We start from the raw sequence: 26,375 nt of genomic DNA, 5'->3' as shown, positions 1-26,375 counted from the left end.
CAAACAACACTCACAGGCATAGTTTCTCACAGCACCAAACTAAACTTAAGAATTCTTATTGTTTTGTTTTCTTTAAGCATTCCTTGCTATGTTAACAAGTAAACATTAATCAATCTTGAAGATCCGCACAAGAAGTGTCAAGAGTTTCTTCCTTGGCCTTAGGGATTTTATGGAGATCTGTTTAGCAGTTACAAAATCCCGATTCCAAGAAAAACGTTTAGACAAAATACGTTCTGTTTATGGTTAGAACTGATCCTTCCTGATTATGATCTGCTACTGGATTATGCAGCTGCGTCATTTTTTTGTGACGGGCCTAACCCGGGAATGGTGGCACTGCCGTAGTGGTTTGCACTTCTGACTCACGGTCGAAAGGTCATCGGTTTTGCTCAGGTTGTCCTGTGTGGAGTTGGCTTACTGTTCTTTCTGTGCTTCTGTACTTGGTGAAGTCATGGGTGTGAATGTGAGAGGGAATGGTTGTCTGTCTAGATGTGCCCTGTGGCAGACTCGGATCGGCGACCAGTCCAAGGTGTCAGCTGAGTTAGGCTGCAGCACACGTGTGACCCTATTGAAGGCAAGCACATACAGAAAAAAGATGGAGGGAGGAACTTGATTGAAACGGATTCTGTTCGGTATGCGCCTAGGGTGAAGTGATTAACTTTTGACCAGGATTGAACCCCGTTGTCCCGGGCCTGACCCCAAATAGGAATCTTCTGCAGAGCTCTGCCTTCTTGTTGTGGTTCAAACTTGATTTGGTCTTGGTAGAATCTGTCACGTTGAGTGTAGTGATTCACTTAACCGATTTCACTTAGTCTTGCGATTGACTGGTGACCAGTGCGATCTTGTGCAGGTGTGCCTACCATTGTGTTCGGTCATGGTCTCTTTAAAATGCACTGAGAGTTATATTTTGCCTCGTACAAGAGATGACACCATTTAGGGTAACCCATTTCTCCAGTCCCAACTTGCTGTCCTACTTACAGCACGTCTCATGTGATACCGTACAATTGGGCCCTCTTCTTAACACAAGTGCATTTTTACGCATACACCCCGTTGTTTTTCACCTTGTACTTGGAAAGGCCATCCGTACTAAGTCTCCAACCCCCACCCCAACCACACGTGCACAACATGCACTCACCTATGTGATGCTCCCCCACTGCCTCCTGTGTGTGGGAATAGCTTTCTTTCTCCTCCTCTTCTTGCCTTCAGGATTAAGCCTCAGCTCACCACTCAACAATGCAGTATCAGAAAATGGCAGCCATTTGCCGTCTTGTTGCGGCGTTGGAGTGGAGATGGCTTGAATGCATTAACGCTTTCAAAAACAGTGCGTGCTACGGTGCTACATTTGTGGTCAACGCGAGACTCCGCAGTCTTATAAAAAGGTCTGGTCTTAAAGAGAACCTAGCAAAGGAGGGATATTGCCACAACTGTGAATCCTGCAATCGGATACTTGCAATGATTCAGTTCTAGCTTCTGGGCCGAAGAATAAAATAGTTGTCAGCCTCAAGGTGGGAGGCTTCCCATTCACTTAAACAGAGACTTCATCCCACTTCTGTTACGGCTCTGGTGCTATCCCAGGAGGCATACATTTCTTCTGTGCCGTTTCTCCAGAACAGCGACATGAAGGGGGGGGGGGGGGGGGGGAAACGCTGACGTTTACAAGCTACGTTTTCTTTAATGCTCCCAAACCATGCGTGAACCCTGGGCTATTTTAATAGCATACACAATATGCTGTTATGTAAACTGTCCTTGCCTGCCTTCCAACCTCTTGGTATGCAAGTGTGTCACACTCTCAAGGAGCATATGGTAGCCGACAGCTAACATGAGCGTAGCTTGCCTTTGCTGAGGTAGCAAACGAGATACTGCTGCTCCTTTGTGTCGCCGTGCACGTTGTTTGTGGGGTTTGTGCTGTTTTGAGTCCATTGTTGGAAGCAATTTTTGCTGTAATTGTTTGTTCCGTTACGCCATCAGTGCCTCTCAGAGACAGTGTGTCGCAGCGTTGCATTAGCCATAAAGACCCTTTGTTAGGGGGGGCGGGGGGGGGGGGCATCAAAGGACAGATGATGCCATGTCGGACACAAGCGGCGTTTACCCCTTTTTGGTGCTTCCGAATCTGAGTCCACTCCCACTTGAAAGTGAAAAAGAGGCAAAGTGAGAGGAACAGCCCGGCGCGCCACGTAACAGGACAGATGGTGCCTCCATCTCAGCCTCTCGTTGGAGCTTTGATTTTTGTCTCTGCACATATTTAAAGCCGGTCTGACACGACGCCAGTCGCAGGTGTTGAGGCCGACTGTTGGCCGTAACATCAACTCGACACTAAGTGTTGCCACGCAAAGTGGGAGGCCAATAATTTGGATGCGAGCCAGTATATATTTAAGCAACGTCATACACTCCTCACACGGCTCAGGTGGTAGCAGGGTTATCTTGTTGCGACTGAATAGTTAATTGACATATTTAACTAGTTTTAGGGGACCCACATTTTCTAATTGTAAACTGTTTTCTAAACTATCTGGTGTTGCAGCTTAATTCATGCAAATGTATGTGAATGGACATCTGTTGTGCACACTCTGTGATGAAAAAATAGTTGGGAATTTACATAGAAATCTGTCAATTGCTCAAAATGAAGCCTTATTTCTTCGGTAGGTTAAAACAATCCTGAGCTGAAATAAGCAGCAGAGAACTGGGTGCACAAATGTTGTTTTTTAAAAACTGGGGAATTAACATCAATTATATTTTGTGGACATTTTTATTCAACTGGAGGGTGCATTAGCATGAACTGAAGTTTGAGAGAACAACTAACTTGAATGCGTATTCTACTCTAGTGCTCTAAACAAGAAGCTCTGAAGTATGTTTTGTTTTAGCTTATTTTCTAGCTTTCTTAAGAATAATCCAAATAAATGAGATGCTGCGTGCCATTGAGCTTTTTTTTTTTGTGCTTGGCTCTTTTGGGATGAGCATGAGCTGTGATTTTTTATTTATTTATTTATTAAAAGAATTACGAACTGTGATATTTGTTGGCTACCATCTCTTCTGTTTGTGCTTCTTTGCAGGAAGACAACACTGATTGAATAAGCGAAGTGCGCATTACGTTTGTGCATGCGTGAAAATCAAGTAAAAAAAAAAAACTTGCTACCAAACAAAGCCGTCATTTGAATGGCGGCCAATGGAGTGCTGAAAGTGTTTGCGTAACTGCACACCTTAAAGCTTGCAAGCATTGTTTAAATGGCTTTCAGCCTTAAGTGACAAAACAACAGGTGCACTTGGTGCCATTTTTAACGGTCCTAATGAAGTTTATAGGCAAAAAACACCATTGCAAATCTCGAGGAGACGGAAATGTACGCTTGTAATCCTCCGTTCACTCTTCCCAATTTCCAGACAGAAAAGAAAAATCCAAACAGACGTAAAAGAGGCTAAAATGGAAATTTGCTTGAACACATTTATTTTGTCAATATCCTGAAAGCGAGGGAGCAGACGGAAGCGTCACGAAGGTTGCCAGCGGACGTACGTGTAACAAAACTAATGGGGTGACGGTCATTTAAGAACTTGCTTCTCGCCCCAATTGACCCCTTCAGTGAAGAAAGATCCTACCCGTCTCTTGATCGCGTCCCGGTGTTGTGTCCTCGGTCCAACTCCTGGTAAAGTGCACACATTCAGCAATATCGGCTGACATGTAGTCATTTTTCACAGCGTCTCTCTCGTCCTCCTTTTGTCAATAAGACTGGCAGTTTTTGGATCGATGCAGCATATGCCAGGGCAGCCAGTTTGTCTTTCCGTTTCTGTCTGTTGCCGAAGGCAGTCCTCGTTGTAAAAGGCAATCCACGGCGACTACAAAAACGCTCAATTAAATCATCAACTTCCATGCAGGTGAAATCGAAAGTCTCCATTGCTTTCCATTACTCTTGACTACTGTTTGGTCGCCGGGTAACGCCCCCCTTCCCACAATGCACTGCGCGGTCCGAGATGCGCACTTCGCTTATATATTAACTGTTGTGTTAGCTCCTGGTGCTATAGCCACTAGCTAGCTCCCTCATGCTTGTCAGTTGTGTGTTGTGTTTTAGATCACATTTGGGTTAGATTAATTAGGCAAGTTGTGTACACGTGTAATTCTCTTTGTTTCAACCTGAAAGCTCCTTTTTAAAGAATTGGATGTTCACTATGTGCCAAACTGCTGCTTGTTTTTAAGTGAGTTTGCTGCCACCATCTAGCGCAAGTAGAGCTCATTTATTTCAGAATAGAACTGTGACCTACTTTTGCTGGACAAATACAGTAAAGTGGCTTTTTCTGTTTTTGCGGCCAAGTATCCCCTCTCTTGTCTTGGGGAGCAACGCGAGACGTCCATGAAGCATCTCTCGGCTTGTGTTTCTTTGTGTGTGTGTGTGTGTGTGTGTGTGTGTGTGTGTGCGTGTGTGTGTGTGTGTGTGTGTGTGTGTGTGTGTGTGTGTGTGTGTGTGTGTGTGTTTGTGTATTGCTGGCTGTGGATCTCATGCCAGTCTGTGCCCCGGGTCATGCGGAACCCTGCTGAGGCCCAGGGCCATCATTCTGCTCCACTACCCTCCTCCCCTTGAGCACAGGACCCATTGGTGGGTGGTCAGGTCCAGCAAAGCCTTCTCTGCTCACATTGACAACCTAAATCATAATATTTGTTCCCTGAAAGTATATTCATTCATTTCACACTGCATTAGCTTAATTATTATTATTATTTTTTAGCATTTTACTTAGCTGGACTGTACTTTGCTGAGTGCTCGCTATATGGGACTTTTTCTTTAATCAATCAGATTTTAAATTTGTCTTCGTAGGGTGTTGGCTTTCTTTGACATTTTTCTGTCTTCTTATTGGTTAGTCAAAGTAAAACTTTATCCAGCCTAAAAGTATTGATGGTTTTTCCTTTCTATAATTGTGATAGCGGTAGTATTAAGATGTGGATTAAATCAAGTTTAGTCTCCAACGAAGCCCGGGCAGCAAATGCATGGCTTGTCACTGATAGGACCAACAGAAGTGCCTCCGAGTCCCCTTGTTAGTCCCACAAACATCCCCACATTATTTTCCCACCTTTTGGCTAACTAGCCGGCATCATGCGTTAAAAGCAGTGTTGCTTTACACACATTTAAGATGTGGATTTTTACGTGTGCTTTGATAAGTGTGAGCAGCGCTGCGGGTCCTCAGCAGGCATCTGACCAACCGTAATTTATAGAGAGACATTCCTTACATAACACGTGTTGTTTTACGCTGTGCAGCTCTGATACTCCATGGAAATGACATACTGTCATTTGGAATGTGGCAACACGGTACTCAAGTGGTTAGCATGTCCGCTCCACTATTCTAAGGGTCTGGGTTCAAATCTCAGCTGCGGCCTTTCTGAGTGGAGTTAGCATGTTCTCTCCGTGCTTGTGTAGGGGTTTTCCAGGTACTTTGATGGTCCACCGCATCTCAGAAACTTACATGCTAGCATCATTAGCACTAGCATCGCCTAAAGTTTGGATTGCATCCAGCGAAACCGCCACCCTCATGAAGATAAGTATGACAGAAAATGGAAGGACTCGGGAAGTTATTTCTGTCTTTAGCGAGACTGATGATTCCTTTTCTTATCAAAATGTCGCAGACGCCAGCTTACTTACTTCCCTGTGTAAATATTATCCTCACTAATTTGCTTGTCGCCCCATTGATCCGCCGTTGAAGCCGTTCTATGCAATTTTAGTGAGATTTTAATACACTAATACAGACAAAGGTCTTTCTGCATAACCCTTAATCAATACAAGACTCAATAAAGGGGTTGGCTAGAAGCCAACTGTTAATTCATCAAGACCTGTTGGACAATTCTGTGCTTTCAGCTTTGTGAGAACACTTTAGCAGGTTCTGGATTAGTATGCACTGTTACATTAGTCTTAGTCAGTAACTGTTCATATTCATCCATTCATTTTCTAAGTAATTATTTCTGGTTCATTAAGCAAACATGGGAATAGGCATCGGACAAAAGCCAAAGCAAAAGCAAATAGACACAGTTACTCGTTTTAAGTTTGTTGAATCGAAATGTAGTTCCCGTTAGCTAGAATTCATCAGAGACATTTGTTATTACGGGTTTCACTGTACAATAGCCGTCTAGTGTATACTGTATTGCCTGGAAGCGAGTGATTAATTCCAGCTTTTTCACTTCACAAATGTGTGTGCGTGTGCGCGCTTCTGTTGAGTCATCAGAAGCCTCAGGTAGAGGAATGGTGGCTAAGTGGCAGATGGTCGGCGTTAATAATGAGCACACACACGACTGCCTCGTCTCCCACATGTTTGCTTTCCTCCCTGGACGCATCCTGCATTTGTACTGAGGTGTTCCTCACCTCCATTAATGGAGACAAACACATTCGTGTAACTGTGATTTTGTGACAAGAAGCATTGCCAGTGTCCTAAGTGGAATCAAGGCACTTTGATTGGCTTGGAAATAATATAGTTCATTACATGTGTGGTAAGGGAACTCCAAGTCTGGGCCAGCAATATATTCTCTGCTGGCCTAAACAGTATCAGACATTTACATCTTAAACTCACATATTTGTTCCATTAAATTGTATTTATTTATTCTGGATGATGTAGGAATGCGACGATAATCGAGCATAGAAAATGCTGGAAATGAAAGCTTTTAGCTCACAAGGATTTTTAGTGGCTGTTGGACATTTCCCCCAAAGCAATGTGCCATATTTTTCTGGTTTATTTTGGTCGCCCACTCTTTGTCGTAGCAATATGCTCCCGTATTTTTATTTTTATTTTTTTTACACATTTCTTTCAGCCATCAAAGCAGCCTGGTCACGGTTAGAGTCACCAACTTTGGAGTTTGACCTACACATGCATTAAAGTAAATGGATGAATGGCTAAAATATTTAACAGACGGACAATGCTGTACTTGCTGTGGATGAGTTTACACTCACATAGAGGCACAGCTGAAGACCAAAGACCATTCATGTTTTTTTATACATTTTATTTAAGTCCAACACTTTCATGTGAACATGTTTATATGCATATCAAAAGCCTGTTTTCAATGGATTTATTGCGAGGAGCTTTCTAATGTTATTGCTGCAGATGTGTATTATTTCTGCTGGACAACAAAGACCAGAAGCATTAGATTGTCTGGGATTAAATGAATAATGTAATAAGGCTGCCACTGACAAAGGAGTGTTGGTGCGGCAGTCCATCAAGGCACAATTGCAGGAAGTGGTTTCACACACAGGAAAGGAAAGTACAGTACGAGGAAAGTTTTAGATTCACGGGATGATTGCTGCAGGGGTTCTGAGGTCACATTATCTTGCCCGTTAGTCATTAGTTCACTTTATTTGGGTCAGTATGATTTTTAAGGATGTAGAGATCCAATATTATGCTCAGAATTGAATTGAATTGAATTAATTCCTTTGAAACACTCACTGGCCAGAATATTAGGTACACCTGCACAATTCAAGGTGAGCAGAAAAAGTACAAACAAAGCCTGTCTATAGAGAAAGTTTTTTTTTTTTATGTGTTACTGCCATAAATATTCAGTTAGTTTAACACCGTTAGCTCACAAAAGCTACGTATCTCACAATTCTTAACAGTTTTTTCCTTAGTTTTGTTTCTGCTTGTATTATGAGTGTGTCTAGATAAAGACACCGTCTCCAGGGGGGTCGTGGGGGGAGGGGGGCTGTGGGCCGGTGGGGTGCCTGGTAGGCCTGCCGTTCTCCGTTCTGCTGCGTTGGGCTCGGGACGCGGTTCGTGTTGGGGTGGAGGGCGCTCCGGGCTCCTGGGTTTGCTCTCTGGCCAGTGGCCCCTGCGGGGCCCGGAGGTTGTGCCTTGGGGCTGCCGTGGCCTGGCGGGCCCTGGGGGGTTGTGCTTGCTCTGTCCAGGTCAGGGTCAACGGCTCCCCTCTTTGGTAGAGGTTTTCATGCATGCCAGATCCACCACACCAGCATCTACCGAAAATCAAACACAATCTGCTTCTTCCTCTGGTCGTTGAATCGTTGGAGGCTGTAGATTTCACTCTGCTTCATCTATCCTTCCTTCCTTTCCTCAGTCTTTCCTTTGGTCTCTTGAGGTCTCCCTAATTTGTTGGAATTTAGTTTGTTTCTGGGGTTGGTGAAAGATTGGTAGTAGGTGATGTCTGGTCGGTGCTGGATTTCACTTTCTTTTCTTTTCTTTGATCTTTCCTCGGGTCTCCTGACAGACTCACGACATTTTGAAGTATTCGTTTTAAGTGAACGGTATGGGATTTTTAATAGGTTTTAGGTGAATTAATGAGTATACACTCACGCACGGACATATGCACACACGCACACGCACATTCTCACGCACATACAAAAAAAAAGAGAGCAATGATGATGACATGTCGAATCGGTAAGATTACAGAATGAACAATACTGAGCTCTCTCTCAAAAAACAACAACAACATTAATTTAAATGTGATTGAGTCATTTGATTACAGTCCCATCTGCAACCACATTATCTCACAAATTATTTTTTTTATTTCCCCTCTCTCTAATATATATATATATATATATTGCAACAGAGTTTTGATACATTGAGGTCTTATATTTTATATTACGAAACCTAGCATTTGAACAAGGGTGTGTAGACTTTTTATTTCCGCTGCATTCAAGTTTTACTTTTTTTTTCCCTGGATGGGTTAATGTCTCACTTTTCTGTCTTTAGGGCTGAAAAAACAGAGGTGTTAAGCGAAGACCTCCTGCAGGTAAGATGTGTGGATCGGGCATGCTAATGTGTAATGTCAGCTCGTTGTGTGTGCGCCTTTCACAAGTGAGCGTGTTGCAGGTGGAGAAGCGCCTGGAGCTGGTAAAACAAGTGACGCACAGCACTCACAAGAAGCTGACGGCGTGCCTGCAGGGTCAGCAGGGGGCCGACGTTGAGAAGAAATCGGTCAAGTCGCCTTCTGTGAGGAAAACTCATTCCTGAATTATGTCCTTAACGACCCCCTCATACTGAAGATCCGTCTGCTTCTCTCGTCAATGCAAACTGATGACTTATTTGTCTCTCTCATGGCAGAAAAAGCTCCCACTCACCATCCTGGCACAATGCATGGTGGAAGGAGCGGCAGTATTGGGAGATGACTCGCTCTTGGGGTACGCCAATGAATGCCATTGATACACCAAATGTGCCCAGCTGTTGTAATAAAATGTCTCTGGCAATCTTCAGCCACCATACAGTATAGAAAAGATACAGAATTAGAATATACTTAAAATCAATGTGAAATCACTTGGTTTACGGGATTGGGGGTGGTCTGTCATGCCATGGTTCTATCTCTTGTAAACAGCATGTGTTACCATGACAACCAGGGACAGAGTGATGGGATTGCGATAAAGCGAGGGCTAGTCTGCGTTGCCAAATTTGTCTTTAGTGTCTTTTTTTGGCCCATCTAGAAACGACGAGAAAACAAATCTAGTCACTTTGTATGGTGAGCCCATAAGGATACAATTGTATTTTTCCCTCATGGATGCAGCACTTCATTGCTAACACAAATATGTTGACAGTGTAGCTGAAAATGTTAGCTAATGCTAACCTGTGCTAATTCTGCTGTTATGCTTACTTTTTGTCTTTGAAATGTAGTACTTCAAAGTACATGAATCCCCTTGTATTTACCTTATGTTACTTTATATGATTAATTGAAAGGTTCATAATGCCAAGCGTTGCTTTTCTACTAGACAGGGCTTTTTCCTGTCTAATGGAAACTCCTAAAATCACCTCAGCATAGTTCTTTCGCATAATGATGGCACTATATAGCACCAAAGCACTACTTTTATATTTTATGTTGGCACAATTGGAAAAATTCCAATTGGCTTGCTCACAGACAAATTTTCAGACACAGGAAAATAACAGATTTACTTGATTGTTTAATTTCATGCTTAATGGCCAGTCACCCAGCTATTTGTATACAAGACATGAAAAAGTCAATTTTCCATTATTTGTCCACCACTGAATCTTCCTTATCCCCATTACGCCAGGCTGTGTGTTAATTGTACTGTATTTGTCTAACAGAAAGATGTTGAAGATGTGCGGGGAGACGGAGGAGAAGTTGGCCCAGGAACTTATCGACTTTGAGTTCCAGATAGAACGAGACGTGGTAGAGCCGCTCTACGTGCTCGCCGAGGTGCGACAACGCTGCCCAAATGGCCGACTAGCCTCTTGTGACTGAATTCTAATTCCCTCATCTTCCTTCTTCTTAGGTGGACATTCCCAACATACAGAAACAAAGAAAACATTTAGCTAAACTGGTCTTGGACATGGACTCGTCACGGACAAGGTGAAGCTAAATCTTCACTCTGATGAATATATTTGGATAATGGTGTTCTTATGAGAATTTAGTAGGATGTTGTGCAAGGTCCTGGATTTTAATCTCATTATGGGAGAACTCAGTGGATGCTATGGATTCCTAGTCATCCATTCACAGTGTAAAATTGGTTCTGTAGCACACCCCAGAATTGTTTTGAAAATTCAAACCCAGACCAGCATAGTTTAATGACTCGCCACAAAGCAACTGAACTGTAATAAGCTTCACAAGGTCAGAGCTTGACTAAATGTCTTGTGTGTAACAAAGAGGGTTTTTTGTTTTGAAAATTCACCCCCTTGAAGCGAGTTTTAATAATAGCAATCGGTTGGCATGTAGACCCACAGTAAAATCTCAAGAAGCTATGTCCGAAAAACGACAGGAAGTCTGCCATTTTGGTTGAAACATTCATTTATGGTCATTTTGGCCATTTATAGAGTTCCTTCTAAAAAGAAGAGATTTTGTCCGATTGCTACCAAATTTGATGCAAAGTCACTGGTGATGGTTTGCAATAGAGCAGGAAACCCAGAAATCTCAGCTCAGAAGGTCCAACTAAGTCAACGTATTAAATCCCACCTAATTCCTGCAGATACCAGCAATCGTCCAAGTCGTCCAGCCACCCGAGCACGCTGCAGCCCGGCACCAAGTCCGAGTCTCTCCGAGAGGAGATGGAGGAGGCGGCCACACGGATGGAAATCTGCAGGGTCAGTCTCAACGGGCATCAACACACCATGACGTTCCATTTGTTGTGTAGTCAACTTTAAAGACGCTCTTTGACGCTTCTTCTTACAGGATCAGCTGTCTGCCGATATGTACAGTTTTGTGGCCAAAGAAATAGACCATGCAAATTACTTCCAGACAGTAAGTACTGTATAACGTTGTATGGTCGCAGCTGCGCCCCTGGCGGGAAATACTCTGCATTATTTATATGTGTGCTCCTTCTGCATGTTCAATAACAGTCGTATTTGTGGGGATTTTTGTTGTTGTTGTTTTTATCTATCCATAGCTCATAGAGACACAAGCGGAATATCACAGGAAGTCATTGGAGATTCTAAACAGCATCCTGCCCCAAATTAAAGCGCACCAAGGTCAGCATTCCTCTGCGTGTGCGTGCGTGCGTGAGTCTGCGTGTCAATATCTGCTCTCATTCTGCACCAGAAGCAACATCTCATTGACGACTAATAGAATTAGCAGCCCGGATTTGCCAAACAACTGTCTCGTTAAGATGAAATTTGCCACCCGCAGTTGAAGCATGTCTGCTTACCCCTCGAATTAATACCACAAATAAGGATCAGGATTCAGCTTTACAAACAATGTTTTTCTAAGTAAAAGCAAGAACTTTATTGACTCATACTTTACTTGTTTACTAGTTGCACTTTTCATCCTATCTAACTCGAAAGATTGTTGCTCTGTGTCAAAACAGAACAATCTTGATTTTAAATGTCTGACGCAAAGTGGCTGAGGTTAGTTGAATAGTTTGTTTTCAATGATCTACCAGGCTGAGTTAGTAGTTACACTTACATGCATTTGTTAATAATGTGGACGCGGCTCTGCATTGCAGAGGCGTGGGTGGAGAAGCCGTCGTTCGGCAAGTCTCTGGAGGAGCACCTGAACATTAGCGGCAGAGAAATCGCCTTCCCCATCGAAGCGTGTGTCACCATGCTGCTGGAGTGCGGCATGCAAGAGGAGGTAGATCACAACGTGCACCTTTTGTTTGTGTGTGGCTAGCTGAACTTGTTAGAGCTCCTTTTGCTAAAAAATTGAGGATATACACTCTCGTCCAAAAGTTTGGGGTCACCCAGACAATTCTGTGGGTTTTGGCAATTTCTTGCATGGAATAGCCTATGCTAACATTACTGCGCAAGAGTTTTCTAATATGCATTAGCCGTGTGGTGCAATTAGCATAACACCTTGTAACTGTAGAACACTGGAAATGGGCCGCTATACACCTATGTAGATATTGCGCCTAAAACCAGCTAGAATAGTCTTTTACCACATTAACAATGTATAGTTATCTTCATTGAAAAACAGTGCTTTTCCTTCAAAAATAAGGACGCTTCTTGGTGACCCCAAACTTTTGAATGGTAGTGTAGATTGTTGTGACTCGAGCAGCATAGTGTACTCAGTAATGAGATCCAATCCAATGGAATCCGGTGCAAGAAATGTATGTATCGAAATAGCAAAATGTCACTTTCATCACGCACAAAATTTTTGATCAGTCTGACCAAGTGGAGCAGCAACATTAGAAAAAATCTAGACCAAGGCTGGGCAAACTCGGTCCTCGAGGGCCAGAGTCCTGCAGGTTTTGGATGTTTCCCTGCTCCAATGCAGCTGATTCCAATCAACAGGATCATTATCAGGCGTATGCAAAGCTTGCTGATGAGCTGATTATATATCAGCTGTGTCGGAGAAAGGAAACATTCAAAACTTGCAGGACTCCGGCCCTCAATGTCTGAGTTCGCCCATTCTTGATCTAGACACAATGACAGGTTATTGAAATGTTTGTAAAATGGTGTCCCCCCCCATCTCTGAAGTAATCGTTAAGGCAGTGGTGGGCAATCTCGGTCCTCAAGGGCCGGCGTCCTGCAGGTTTTGGAGGTTTCCCTGCTGCAACGCAACAGGATTGTTACCAAGCTTATGCAGAGTCTTGCTGATGAGCTGATCATATATCAGCTGTGTCGGAGAAGGGAAACATCCAAAACCTGCAGGACTTCGGCCCTCGAGGGGAATTTTTTTCAAACATGGCCACTTCGAAGCAAAATGGCAGATTTCCTGTGTGTTTTCAGGCTTAAATCCTCAATACTTTTTGTAGGCCTCCTCATGTTAGACATTCCTTCCAAATTTCATGTGGCTAATTAATTTGGTTGTGATTGGTCACCATCTCAGGAATTTTTTTTGAAAACCCTTGGAAATGACCCAAAAAGGTCCCATTTGAACAAAAGTGGCAAATTACTAAATAATTACTAATAGCATACTGAATATGTTTGTTAAACAAAATGTCATGTCATTGTTGTTGGGCGTTGAGTTTAATTTCTTACATGTTGAGGTGCTTTGCAATGTGTGTGTGTGTGTGTGGGGGGGGGGGGGGTTGTGTGTGTGTGTGTGTGTGTGTGGGTTGCGTGCAGGGCCTCTTCCGAGTGGCTCCCTCAGCCTCCAAACTGAAGAAGCTGAAAGCCTCCCTGGACTGCGGCGTTCTCGATGTGCAGGAGTACTCTTTTGACCCGCACGCCATCGCAGGTTAACTACACCCACACTTGACAACACAGATCATTTCCATAGCAACGACAACTGCTGTGCATTCTTTTAAAAGAGACATACTGTGCTGTTTTTTTCCCACAATTTAAAACAGTTTCTATCTGTCTTTTGTCAAAATATCCCAAGAATCAAGAACTATGCATGTATCTCGAATTTCCTACTTTATAGTTTGACTTGCTCAAATTAGCCTGTTTTGACGGGGAGGGGAAGTGTGCTTTTTGTTACAGATTACAATTTTTTTCTTTGCGATCCTGAACAGACTAATGCAATTTCCATTCATTCAATGGGTAAAGTTGATTTGTATCGCTGTATTTGTTTACATGCCTTTAAAAAGTCAATCTTTCATATTTTCCCCTTTACGATACTATTGCATAAAAAAATTAAATAAAATCTTTGCTCCCAAGAGCCTTTTACTACATATTTTGTTGCCCACAGGAGCTCTCAAATCGTACCTCCGCGAACTTCCCGAGCCACTGATGACCACGGAGCTTTACGACGAGTGGATCCAGGCCTCCAAGTGAGTTGCGCACCTTCATTCCTATACTCTCGTTGGTCACTTTATAAGTTACACCTATTCAACCTTGTGAGAATAGAGCTGCCAGCACAAATATGTATTTCTCACATCACTGACATCAGGCAAGACCTACTTTGTCCAAATTAGGTCAAGTTGAAATTCCTTCAAAATGTAAATAAATTGCCTTGATTAATTTTTGGGCCCTTAACTTGCCAAATTAGGCAATACCGTGATCCAAATCCTTCTGTTTCGCCAGCATTCCAGATATGGACAAGAGACTACAAGCACTCATGGCAGCGTGCGAGAAACTGCCCACGGACAACTTGAACAACTTCAGGTCAGTCACCTTCTTGCTTTTTTTTGGGGCGTTTTGTGTTGCAGGAGAACATTACATTTGGATTAACTGCCTAATGATAAAAGGAACATCAAGGTGTCTTCATTTGCAGGATGACATTGTCGTTTAGGGTTTGGGGTTTGTGTGTGGTCGGAAGATAAGCCTTGTGAATGAACTGCCTCGAGTGCCCGGCAACAACACGTTTTAAGATGTCCTCGTTTGTGTGAACGCCACAGATATCTGGTCAAGTTCTTAGCCAAACTGAGCGAGTACCAGGACTCCAACAAGATGACGCCTGGCAACATGGCCATCGTCCTCGGTCCGAATTTACTCTGGACGCACACCGAGCCGTACGTATCCACAGCAGCAGGTAGCGTCTCATCTATGGAGCGAGTTCCTACTGTTTGACTCCTCTTTGAAGGGACATGACGGAGATGATGACCACGCTGTCGCTGCAAATCGTCGGAATCATCGAGCCCATCATCCAGCACGCCGATTGGTTCTTCCCCGGAGGTGGGCTTCATGATGCCGTTCTGAAATTCTGTGTCACTCTCACTTTCATCAAACAGAACAATATGTGTGTTTATTAGGGCAATGTCAGATTTGTAACTCATTCACTGCCATAAATTCATTAAAAAAAAAAATATATATATATATTAAAAATTAGGGGCAAGAGGCGATTACATTTTTTAAAATTGTAATTAATCGCATGACTTTACTAGTTAACTCGCGATTAATCACAAATTTCATATCTGTTCTAAATGTACAATAAAAAAATTCTAGGTTTTCATACTCTTGTTAACAAAAGTGGGGAAAACATTTTCAACTAATAGAAATAGTTCAAACAAATTGTTGACGTTTATAGCCTTCAATGGCAGTGAATGAGTTAATAGACTATAAGCTATTATCGGGAAGAAAATTCAGCAAAAGGTTTTGTATGGCTACAGATCCCTTTGATATTGTTATTGCAACTTACTGCACTGACTTTTTTGAGATACAAGCTGTCCCTGAAAATTTTGCTAACTTTATATCAAGTAACAGTTTGCCACTCCCGTTTGAAGTTTACTGTCAAACGAAACATAAAACAAAGTGTATTTAATTAAACCACTTTTTTTTTTTAATGTTAACTAACGTAACGCTAATACACAATGCGAGAGTCCATAGATGGATTAACAAAAGTAGCATCAATGTTGTGATAGATAAACACTTTAAGTAATAGATATTTTAACACAAATGGTAGCAACATACGAAGACTAGCAATATAACAATACTCACAGGCATATATTCTTTATCCTCTGTGATGATCGACATTATTGCTGCTTACTGAACTTCGAAGAGACGGTCTTCTTGGTTTTATTTATCATCAAAAGATTTCATTGCATGTCATTGAAGGTGTGTAGGATTTGAATGAATGTCATTTCTATTTGTATTAATGTATTTTATTTTTTTAATCATTGTTTTTTTTTGTGTGTTTTTTTTGGTGATTTTTTTTAAAGTATTAAAAAGTAAAGTGTATTAATGTATTTTCTATTGCTTGTGAGTATGCCATCTTAAAATAAATGCGTCTGCCCCCCACCCTCCAATCAATTCAGAGATTGAATTCAACCTGACCGGCAGCTACGGCAGCCCCGTCCACACCAACCACAACTCCAACTACAGCACCATGCCGTCCCCCGACATGGAGCAGTCGGAACGCAAGCAGCCGCACCACGACCAGAGTCGGCGCCCCCTCAGCGTTGCCACGGACAACATGATGCTGGAATTTTACAAGAAGGATGGGTAATGATGACGCCCGCCTGTGCATCCAACATCTCGCCCCCACACACTTGTACATTAAAAAAAGAAAAGCATCTTTAAAGCTGTATTATTTACATTATTTACAGCATCTTGCTTCTGTCACCTGTTACCCATATAATAGCCCCCCCCCACACACACACACTCACTTTCAACAGCACCCATCTGGCTGCAATACATGCATGAATGACACTGTCTCCATGGCGACACAGCCCTGGTCTGTTGAGGTGGCCGCTTGTTACCTCGTTTGCTCATTAAATATTTCTCCCATCCTCCCACTGCCGGCTCCTCCTACACAGTCTGGCGACACCACATACAGCTGGTGGAAAATAACCAGCAAAAATGTCCTCCCATGAGAAGCAGGGGTGTCAAACTCATTTTCATTGCAGGCCTCACAAGCTCCGTTATGACTGCCAAAACCATATAAATAAATGCATAACCTCCTCATGTCTACACAAATTCCCCCGTGCTTCATTGTTTTTGTGTATATATATATATATATATATATATATATATATATATATATAATTTTTAACATCACGTTTCATTTGAAATCTAAAGTAATGGAAAACAATGACAAAATATGTCTATATTTATTATATAATATAATATAATAAATATATGAATAAATAACATATAATATAATTTATATTATGTATGTAATGTATTATTTATTTATTATTTATTTATGGATCCTGTAAAGTGAATTCAGAGATTTATTTCTGAATATATTAGGATTTAAATGTATTTATTTATTCATAATTTACTGCGATTGGCTGGCAACCAGTTCAGGGTGTACCCCGCCTACTGCCCCAAGCCAGCTGGGATAGGCTCCAGCACCCCCGCAACCCTATGGCATACTCAATTGTGATATTAGTCTTAAGCTGCTGCCTGAATTTTTGGGTGTGGCTAAAGCATCATCCAGTATGACGCGCCCCTCCCCCACTGTATCAGAACTTGAGCACCTCTGTTCACATCAGTAGTTCTGTTGTAGTTTGTTATATGCCGTTAGCGAGCTAGGTATGGCCACACCCCAAAATTTGCATCTCCCCTTCAGATAGACAGCTGGAATGGCAGCTTTTAGAGCGCCTCATTGTTGGCTGTGAGTGTGTGCACATCACAAAGAGGTGGAAGTGCGAGGAAGGCTGAAATTGTTTTAAAGTCCAATTTCACTAGAACGTCAGGCTGGTGTGACCACTTTAGAGTGCCTCGTTGTTGAGAAAGGCGGAACTGCTAGGAGGGCAGAATTTTATTTTTTTAAGTCCTGATGTGACAGCCATGTGTCAACAGGGCCTTCAGGCTAGTGTGGTCACTTTAGAGCGTCTCGTTATTGCATTGTGGAAATGTGGGAGGCTTTTTAACATTTTTATTATCATGGCTCAAACATTTATGCGAAAGCTTAAGAAAAATGCAAAGTAGCATCTTTTTTCTAGGTTGTAGTGGTCTTTGATGGACAGTTGACAGTTGAACATGGTGTGGTTTTAGCACATTCAGCGGATACACCCTCAGGGTTTGAGAGTGGTGACGACTTGATTTTTTTGAACCCTCATATTTGGTGATTTTGTTGTTGTTGTATTTATTAATTTTTTGCAATCATTAAAAATCGTTAGGGTTATTATTGTAACTCTCTTCTCTGTTGGTGTCAAATTTATTTTCTCTTTAAGTGTCCAACTATTATTCAGTTTATGTTAACAAGTTATGCCATAAGTGAATACATATTGCAATTCTGCCCCCCCCCCCCCCCCCAAATCCATGTATTGAAAAAACATGAAGTAGATACATTGATGAGATAGCTACTATCTATTTTGATCCAGAAAGACTGTTCTGTGTGTTTCTGCCAGGTTTAGTGATTAAATTGCCAAATAAAATGCAGGCTGATAACAGAGCACGCTCGGTGGGTGGTACCACCCCCACCCTCCTTCTCCCCGGACCATTCAGGGACATTCAATCTCGTCTTCAGTGTGTGTCCGGCACCTTTGGCTGAGCCTTCCTCAGCAGATTGAATCAGTGTTGAATCAGCAATAGAGGCCATTCGGGAGAGGAATTTTTCAGATTGTATCAATGTCATCAATGCATCTCCTGCAGTCATCTCCTTTCAAGCCATTTGGGTGGTGTGTTTTTTTGCATTTTGTGGCAGATGGAGTCTGCGTTTTAGCCTGCCACTGTCACTCAAATGCATTTTACACAGGCCGTTCTGGTTAAACCAACAAAATGTCGCCAATGGGCCATTGTCATACAATGAAATACAGTAAATGTGTACGACGAGTGATCTTTTTATGGAGAACTTTGAGCCCCTTTTGCAATTGCCCTGTCACTGAAACAGGACAGTCGCTGTGTCTGAAGTGTGATTTTGCAAAGCCATTGCGGCTTTAATTATTATTTTTTTATTTATTTTTTTATTATTATTATTATTATTATTATTATTATTATTATAGATAATTACAGCAACTAACGTCTTAATTTAGCACTTTGAGGTTTGATGTCAAATAGGGGTGGAAATCTTTAAATGTCTCATGATTCGATTCCGATTTTTGGGCCTGCGATTCGATTCAGAATCGATTTTCGATGAAGAATGACTTTTTATTCAAAATTATTTGATTGACAATGATTTTGGCTTCCATCTATAGATGCGTAAGGAAGTGTGATGATCTACTCCAGTCTGACGAGCAAATGCTAATTAGCACGCTACTCGCGGCACTTTTATCACTCAAAAGAACGGTTCCACGCTGAAAAAAAACTTTTATTGGAATAACTTGAGTGTGACTTTTTCCTTCTACTCTCTAATGTGGCTACAACATAACAGTGTATCAGACCGCGTGGAACCACACTGCCCCTAAGTGGCCAAATCGGGTACAACATGAACAGCAATAAAGGCAAACGCAGACAAAGGCAAGACAGTATAAAGCAATTTAAATAAAATTGATTTTGGGACATTTAAAATCTATTCTGAATCTTACTAAATGAGAATCGCGATTCTTATGAGATTGCATTTTTTGGCACATCCCTAATGTCAAATATAAAGTGCTTTACAAATAAAATGTATTAGTAGTAGTAGTAGTATTGTTGTTTTGCTTCATACTCACGCAGCCTCTTAGCCACTGCTGATAATATGTTGCAAGGGGGAAATTTGTACTCCATCCACAGGACAGCGACAAAGACTATTCTCAATCGTGATCTTTTAGTCATGATAATCATGATACGAAAGACAATTTCATCCCAAGTCATGAACTAATTTAACACATTATTTGTGTGTCCTGAGCATGTGGTTGACCAGTGTTTAATGAAACAAGTGTCTGACATCATATCCCCTTTTCCCCCTCTGTTCCCCCTTACTAACGCAGCATTAGGAAAATCCAAAGGTACTGTATCATGGCCTTTCCCCTCCCCTACGTCTTTCCTACATCCCATTTCTGCTTATCCTCGCTTTTCATCCCAGCTAATGCTTCCTTCTGCATATGTGTGTCCAGCATGGGCGTGCGGGTCATGGATACCTCCTGGGTGTCACGCAAGGGCTCATCCACACTGGCCCGCAAGACCTGCTCCACTCCGCCGGGCGTCTGCTCCACACCCACCGACTTGCTCGCCACCGCCGAGCAGGCAGGGGAGTTTGCCGCTTCACCGGCTGCCACGCCGCCCCCTGCAGAAAGGATTAGGTAAGACGCCGATGCTTGCGCTGCCGCTGCTGCTTTTACCCCTTCTTCCTCTCACGTCATCATCAGCGTTTATTCCACCTTCATCAGATGTTCCAAAAGGATTGTAAAGTCACTGGATTTCATGCATGCTAATACATTGGTACTTTGACTTACAAGTGACCTGACATAAGAGTTTATTCAAGATACGACCTGTCGCTTGGCTGATTTTTTGTTTTTTCTTGAGTTTCGTGGTAACAATTCTTGAGAAAAAAATGAGAGTTAAAGATTATACATTTAACTTAGCTTAACGCTAGCACACAATGCAAATTGCCATTTAGATGCTAATGAAACTAGCATCGAAGTTGCTGTAGTCAGAACCGTAAGCTATGCATATTTGAACATAGACGGTAACAACGACAAATGTTGACAAGCAACGTAACAATACTTGCAGTCATATATTCTTTATCCTCTGCCAAAAACCCTGACTAATTTTACTGCAGCTTACTGAGTCACTTTGTTGTTGTGACCGTCTTAAGTGCTTTATTGTAGTGTTTTCTTTTTCTTTTTTTTAATTAAGGAATATTTGGAATTGATTAATGGCATTTTCCATCCATTGAATTGGGGAATGATGATTTGAGAGACACACAACAAATTCAACTTGTAAGTCAAGGCACTACTGTATTTACATCAACGTGGCTTTGCTCTCACAGCTACTTCACCCCTTTTTTTCTGTTCACTGAAATACGGTATCACATGATTAGTCACCCTCAAGATGGCTCCTGTGGCTCTTTCAGCTCGTGAAAGGGTGTCTGTGTCTGTGCCACTCTGCCAGGCTACTGTGGGAGCCGTGATCCGAGCAGGTCACGTAGGTTTGGGGGCACAAAATGGCGCGTGGCGTCGCGGGTTTTGCCAAGTGTCGCACTGTGGCTGCAGAGGCACACCCTCACAGCTCCGAGCAGCGTACACACACAAGGCGACGCAGGCTCACACTTTATGGCTTTGGCAGCTTCTTCTCTTTGCACTTCCTTTGCGCTTGTGTGTGTTTTTGCATTAGGGCTGCACAACTAATCGAATTCAAAAACGACATTGCAATGCGGTAAGATATCATTTTCAAATCGCAAATGCTACGGATTGTTTTAGCATTAAGCTTTACCATATATAACACTGAAACATTTACTGGTTTAGTGCTGTATTGCTTGTGTTTGTCAAAAAAATACATGAACAAAAAGATACATTGAAAAAAATGATCGCCTACTGAATCGTAATTGCAATATTGAAGACGGGGGTGAAAAAAATCGCAATTAGATTATTTTTCAAAATAGTTCAGCCCTAATTTGCATTCTGATGACTGTCGCCCGGCTAAGCGCACCACCCGCACCACCCACCTAAAAGGCTTCTTTGCTGTTTTTTCTTCTTGTTTTGGATCAACTAAAACAAACCCCCCACCCCACCCCTGCTTTTCCCGATCATCCGCACAGCTTCTCCTCCTCTCGCTCCAGTGCTTCTCCCTGTTCAGTCATCAGCGCTGTGTCTTTTGTGCTGTCTATTCTCTTAATATCTGCAGCTCAGACGTGTCGCCCAATCGGCCGGACACCTCTCATGCCCACCCGCCCCCGGGGGAGGACCGGCCGCCCCCTCCCTACCCCGCCGCCTCCCACCACCACTTCTACCCCAAGCCCCCTCCCTGCGCCCGGCCCATGGCGCCGGGCCCGGAGTCGCAGCCCCCGGCCTCGCCCCCGCAGCGCTGGTCGGGCTTCACCCCGCCCGCCCTGCTCCCATCCTCCTCCTCCTCCTCCTCGTCTTCCTCGCTCGACATCAATTCCAACCCCAAGCCCAGCTGCCTGCACTTCCCCAAGCACAGCCCGCCCGGCGACACGTCGCATGCCCCCCCGCCCGACACTAACGCATCTCCGCTCTACATCAAAACTCCCCTGGTGCTCGCCCGCCACGAGCAGTCCCTCGGCAACCCCCCTAGCCTCCCTTCCTCCGCGCCCCCGCCCCCGCCGTGGGCTGCCTGTCCGTGCGCCAGAGAGAGAGGACTCCCCAGGCTGACGAGGTAAATATGACACACCCAACGGCGAGCGGTGACCTCTGTCCCTCCTCTCGCCTCGCCTCGCTCACTCGCCTGCTCGCTTTGCGTTTTCCTCACCCCTTCCAGTGGCACGCCTCGCACACTGTAACCTCTCGCTTGGGTTGCCTCGCAAACCAAGGATGTTACACGCAGCTAGACAGACAATAAATACATATGGTTGACAAATAGCACATGCATATGGTATTTATTGCACAGCTTGTGATTCCATTTTGCCAAGCAGCAAAAGACAAACTGCACATTTGAACAATGGTGATGATTTTACAGGCATGTCATACGTCCTTAGGTTAGGATGATCCCAACACACAAGGTTTCAAGGTTATGAATAATTCGCAATGAACTACGGTAGTTTACGATCAATCCCAATCTCATGCGGTCAACCACATTGGTAGTCAGCTTCTCCTTTCCATTGCGAATGCCGGTACTCTGGTGTAGTAAATATTTGTGTAAATATTTAGATTTGTTTATACAGCCAGACGTTTTTAGTGGACTTTGACCATCTGTAGCGATGGAGAAGAAAACAGAGACTTTAGACGGGCGACTAGTCGAGTGTGTGGTAAACCGGCATCTTGAGTTTGATTGAAGATTTGGAGTCTTACAAACTTCAACAGGAAGATGAATTGCTGATCCGAAAGCTGCCCAGCGTAACTTATATTGATCTTGTGTATTATGTATGTGTCTATATACAAGTCTGTATAGTCATGTGATGTCAGTTTTACAGTGTCACTGCGACACAGGAGGTAAATCTCATCTACTGTACATTCAGGAGTATCTGATAGGGTAGGGCGCTTAACAACCACTTTGTACAATAAAGAGGCAAAAACGATCTTGAAGTTGTTAATTTGTCACTCCAACTTGTAAAGCAATTACTAAAACAAAGAACGTCCGCTGGCTAAGTGCTATCATGCAGTAAAAGGCAGACACGCTAATCAAAATTAGCACCAGCGTTGCGGTAAACAACACAAACAACACACAGGCAGCAGTCCAGGGTATTGTATATTTATTTATCTTCTTGTATGATAACTATTAATGAGGACACGGGAAACAACAGCACATCTGCGCTTACATATGAAGCTCTCGACAGAATGCTAACCAACGGCGATGTTTGAAAAGGATGGGTGGTCAGCCAAAGTTGTCTTTGTCGTTTGCTTTTCTTCTGGGCAGACATCGAATCCCTAGTTTATAATGATTGTCGTAAGTCTAAAGAAACCTTTTCTGCGCCCCCTCTGGTGCTTTGTTAGAGGAGCTTGACTCCCAATATGGCCGCCGGCAGTGCATTCTGGGTAATCCAAAGTACTTAAAGCTCTCTATAGCCCTATAGGGTTTCACTGCAAGGTTATAATAGTTCAGTGCTTCTCAACCCCGGTCCTCGAGTGCCCCTATCCTGCCTGTTTTTCATGTCTCCCTCAGTCAACACAGCTGAGGATTGTTATCAGGCTTCATGCATAGCTGATTGTTTTAAACACCTGTGATGGCTGAAGGAGACATAGAAAACAGGCAGGATATGGGGTACTCGAGAACCGGGGTTGAGAACCACTGTTAGAGTTACCGAAAACAAAGTAACGAAAATTAAAATGGAAAAAGATGAACAAAATAAAATAAAAATGAGTCATTTGAAAAAAAATATTATTAACTAAAACATTTTACATTTGTTAAACCAAGTAAAACTGACTAATTATAGGGAAAATGTCCTTCGTTTTCATCTTTGTAAATTAGTTTTGTATATAAGGAAATATTAAACTAATACTAAAACTAATTAAAAAAAAATTACCTAAACCTAAAACTAAAAAAAATTTTTTTTTTAAACCATAACAAACTCGCTCTAAATACTAATGAAAACTAAAAAGCAACAGCCATACCCAAACTTAGGATTTTTTTTTCGAGATATGTTGTTCGGTCGATTTTTTTGCTTTGACTTACAAATGCAAACTGACATACAATATGAGCGCTGTATGGTAGCATTGACTCAGCTTACTTGCCAACAAGAAGTGCTTTGTCAGATAGAATCAGTAATTATTATTCGAGAAAGACGCTTCAAAAGATTTATTGCCACTCCCTGTTGATTTAATTTCAAGTTGTAAATTTACAAGAGCCACATAGCTTGGCGCAGTGGTCATCAACCTTTCCTGTCAAAAGAGCCATTTTAGGCCAAATAAATAACCACAAATATGTCTGGAGCCGCAAAACATTTGTACATTGTGATAATCGAAACCATGTGTTATTGAAAAATATGCAGCATCCAATACTTTGAGATTCATTTTCCTCTACCTTTTCAAATGATTTTTGGTAAGTTTTCATACTTCATTGTTCATACCTTTTTAGACTGTTCTGGCTTTCTGTCAAATTTCTGACATTTTTGGCAATTTTATAGAGTTATTATGGTCATTTTCTCCCTCTCTTTTTCCTTTTTAGAAGTTTTTTGGAAAAATATTCTGCCTTTTTGCTATAAATTTTCTGACATTTTTGTGGACATTTTATGGTAATTTTGGGGATTTCTTCTTTTGTTTTTGGACATTTTATGGTTACTTTTTGAAGGCTGTCTAATTAAATTCTCTGACATTTATTGGCAATTTTATGGCAATTTTATGGCAATTTTATGTTTTTTGTTTTTGTTTTTTTTAGCTTTTCCCTTTTCTTTTTGGACATTTTATGCTCACTTTATGGACATTTTTAGGTATTAAAAAAATGTCTACCTTTCGTTTCTCTTTTTCTGACAACTTAATTTGACCCAGACTTTTTTTTGAGCATTTAATTATTCATTTTTATTTAATTAGTAATTCATTTGAAGAATATTTTATCTAAAAAAAATAGAAATACATTTGTTAAAAAAAATACATCTTAAATATCTAAAACAATTTTTTAGAGATCACAGGGAGGCACTGGAGAGGCTAAAACATAATGCTAGGCAGGGTATAATCAGCATCTATGCGGTGGTGTTATTATAACCCTTTAAGCAATGAATATTTGTACACAAATTAGTTAGCAACACATGTAGACAGACACTGTAACAGACATGTATTTTTCGCCAGAAGATGACGCTATTTCCTGAATTTATTATGACCCTCTGTAATAGAAAAAGCTCCCTGGTTGGTGAAGAGGTTTCCCACAACCTGTAAAAGACTGTGCAGGTGTACCTAATGTAATGTCCCGTGCCCTCCTGCTGCCAGATCGCAGTACGTCGAGTGCCAGTGTACCAACTCATAATGCCGTATGTGTTTCAACCAAACTGGACAGCGGGAATTGTTACATCATGATTGTGTCTACGGCGGTCAGAACGGGCTTGCGTGTTCACAGTTCCTCTCACGGCTCGGCGAGCGCGGGCTTATTGGTCGGAGACGCACAGTTCAAGTGACAGCGCAGCGAGGGCGCACTTAATTAGATGTCACGTGCCGCAATGTGACTAGCATACATTCAGCGATATGATGATGAGTCAGTTGGGAGGACTTCCTGCAACAGGATATTAGACCACACTATACTGTATACACTTGGCTTCTTCTGCCTGTCTTCCTCTGTGTTCTTTGTTGGATGGCTACGTTAATTGATGATGCTACTTTTACGTCGTTGCTGGGCAAAAATTAAAATGATTGGTCTGAAATTCATTTTTGTGTCCCACAAACAGGCCCTGTGTACAAAGTGCTATGAGTGCGCGTGTCAACAGACAATTTATTAGGTACACTAGCACAGGAGTTATTAGAAAGACAGTATATTTCAGTTTTTAGAACTGCATTGTATCACACAAGGAAATAAGGTAGGATTCAATATAAATTCATATTCATCAAGAATGTATTTGATTTCATTCACATTCCAAAGACATGCTTGTTATGTTCGTTAATGACTCGCAATTGTCCTTGGGTGTTAATTTGAATGTTTGGTTGTCTGTATGTGCCCTGCAATTGGCTGGCGACCTGCCTCTCGTGCAAAGTCAGGCTGGGACAGGTTGAGGTATGATAAGCGAATGAGGACGAGTGCTCAAAAAAAAAAGGCTGGAGTTTGTGCAGGTGTACCTAATATTGTGGCTGGTGAGTGTGTGACATACAGTATGCATCAAATATTCCGGTGTTCTGAAAAGTTTTATGTCATAAAATCATCTTCTGTAAGAAATGTTTTACACATGCCGCTACGCTAACCATTAGCTCAGTATGTTGATTCATGTCATTGTTTAATGGCTAAACACGAGTACTTGGGTAGGCAAAACTGTTATCATTTTTGCTATCGTCACTGATAACTGTTATGGACACAATATATTTTATGCAAACCATATAAATATTTTTTTGCATTTAAAATAGTTCCCTTGTATCTTAATAAAAATGTCTATGACATGCTTTTGTCAAGATACCCCAAGGATCAAGAGTTATTGCACACTTCAATATTTGTCTTGCTGAAATTATCTTTCATTGCCATGGGGTCAGACCCCTGACTCCCGCAGCTTCTCTTTGAGGGAGAAAGTACAGCCCAGATTTGATAAAAAAAAATAC

At 42.2% G+C, this 26,375-nt stretch overlaps 1 protein-coding gene across 4 annotated transcripts in view; it reads left to right on the top strand.

The window, feature by feature from the left end:
- arhgap44a (Rho GTPase activating protein 44a) overlaps positions 1 to 26,375 on the top strand; it is a 41,315-nt gene that overhangs the window by 3,417 nt on the left and 11,523 nt on the right. For 2 of the 4 annotated variants that reach the window (XM_086088132.1, XM_086088149.1), the window contains exons 2-19: positions 8,653 to 8,692; positions 8,773 to 8,892; positions 9,004 to 9,080; positions 9,994 to 10,105; positions 10,182 to 10,258; positions 10,872 to 10,986; positions 11,075 to 11,143; positions 11,289 to 11,370; positions 11,844 to 11,971; positions 13,408 to 13,519; positions 13,973 to 14,054; positions 14,308 to 14,388; positions 14,622 to 14,735; positions 14,807 to 14,898; positions 15,978 to 16,164; positions 19,521 to 19,538; positions 19,647 to 19,832; positions 21,376 to 21,867. In XM_086088132.1, the coding sequence (XP_085944258.1) occupies positions 8,653 to 8,692; positions 8,773 to 8,892; positions 9,004 to 9,080; positions 9,994 to 10,105; positions 10,182 to 10,258; positions 10,872 to 10,986; positions 11,075 to 11,143; positions 11,289 to 11,370; positions 11,844 to 11,971; positions 13,408 to 13,519; positions 13,973 to 14,054; positions 14,308 to 14,388; positions 14,622 to 14,735; positions 14,807 to 14,898; positions 15,978 to 16,164; positions 19,521 to 19,538; positions 19,647 to 19,832; positions 21,376 to 21,867 (2,184 nt within the window). The remainder of the gene's footprint in view (positions 1 to 8,652; positions 8,693 to 8,772; positions 8,893 to 9,003; positions 9,081 to 9,993; positions 10,106 to 10,181; positions 10,259 to 10,871; positions 10,987 to 11,074; positions 11,144 to 11,288; positions 11,371 to 11,843; positions 11,972 to 13,407; positions 13,520 to 13,972; positions 14,055 to 14,307; positions 14,389 to 14,621; positions 14,736 to 14,806; positions 14,899 to 15,977; positions 16,165 to 19,520; positions 19,539 to 19,646; positions 19,833 to 21,375; positions 21,868 to 26,375) is intronic. The other 2 variants (XM_086088141.1, XM_086088157.1) reach the window with 2 other exon arrangements.

Source organism: Leptonotus elevatus, chromosome 1, assembly GCF_054856555.1.
Source record: "Leptonotus elevatus isolate MCC_2025b chromosome 1, RoL_Lele_1.0, whole genome shotgun sequence".
NCBI classification, from domain to species: domain Eukaryota; kingdom Metazoa; phylum Chordata; class Actinopteri; order Syngnathiformes; family Syngnathidae; genus Leptonotus; species Leptonotus elevatus.
Note: the sequence above shows the minus strand (reverse complement) of the source record. Positions and strands in the feature narration are given on the sequence as shown.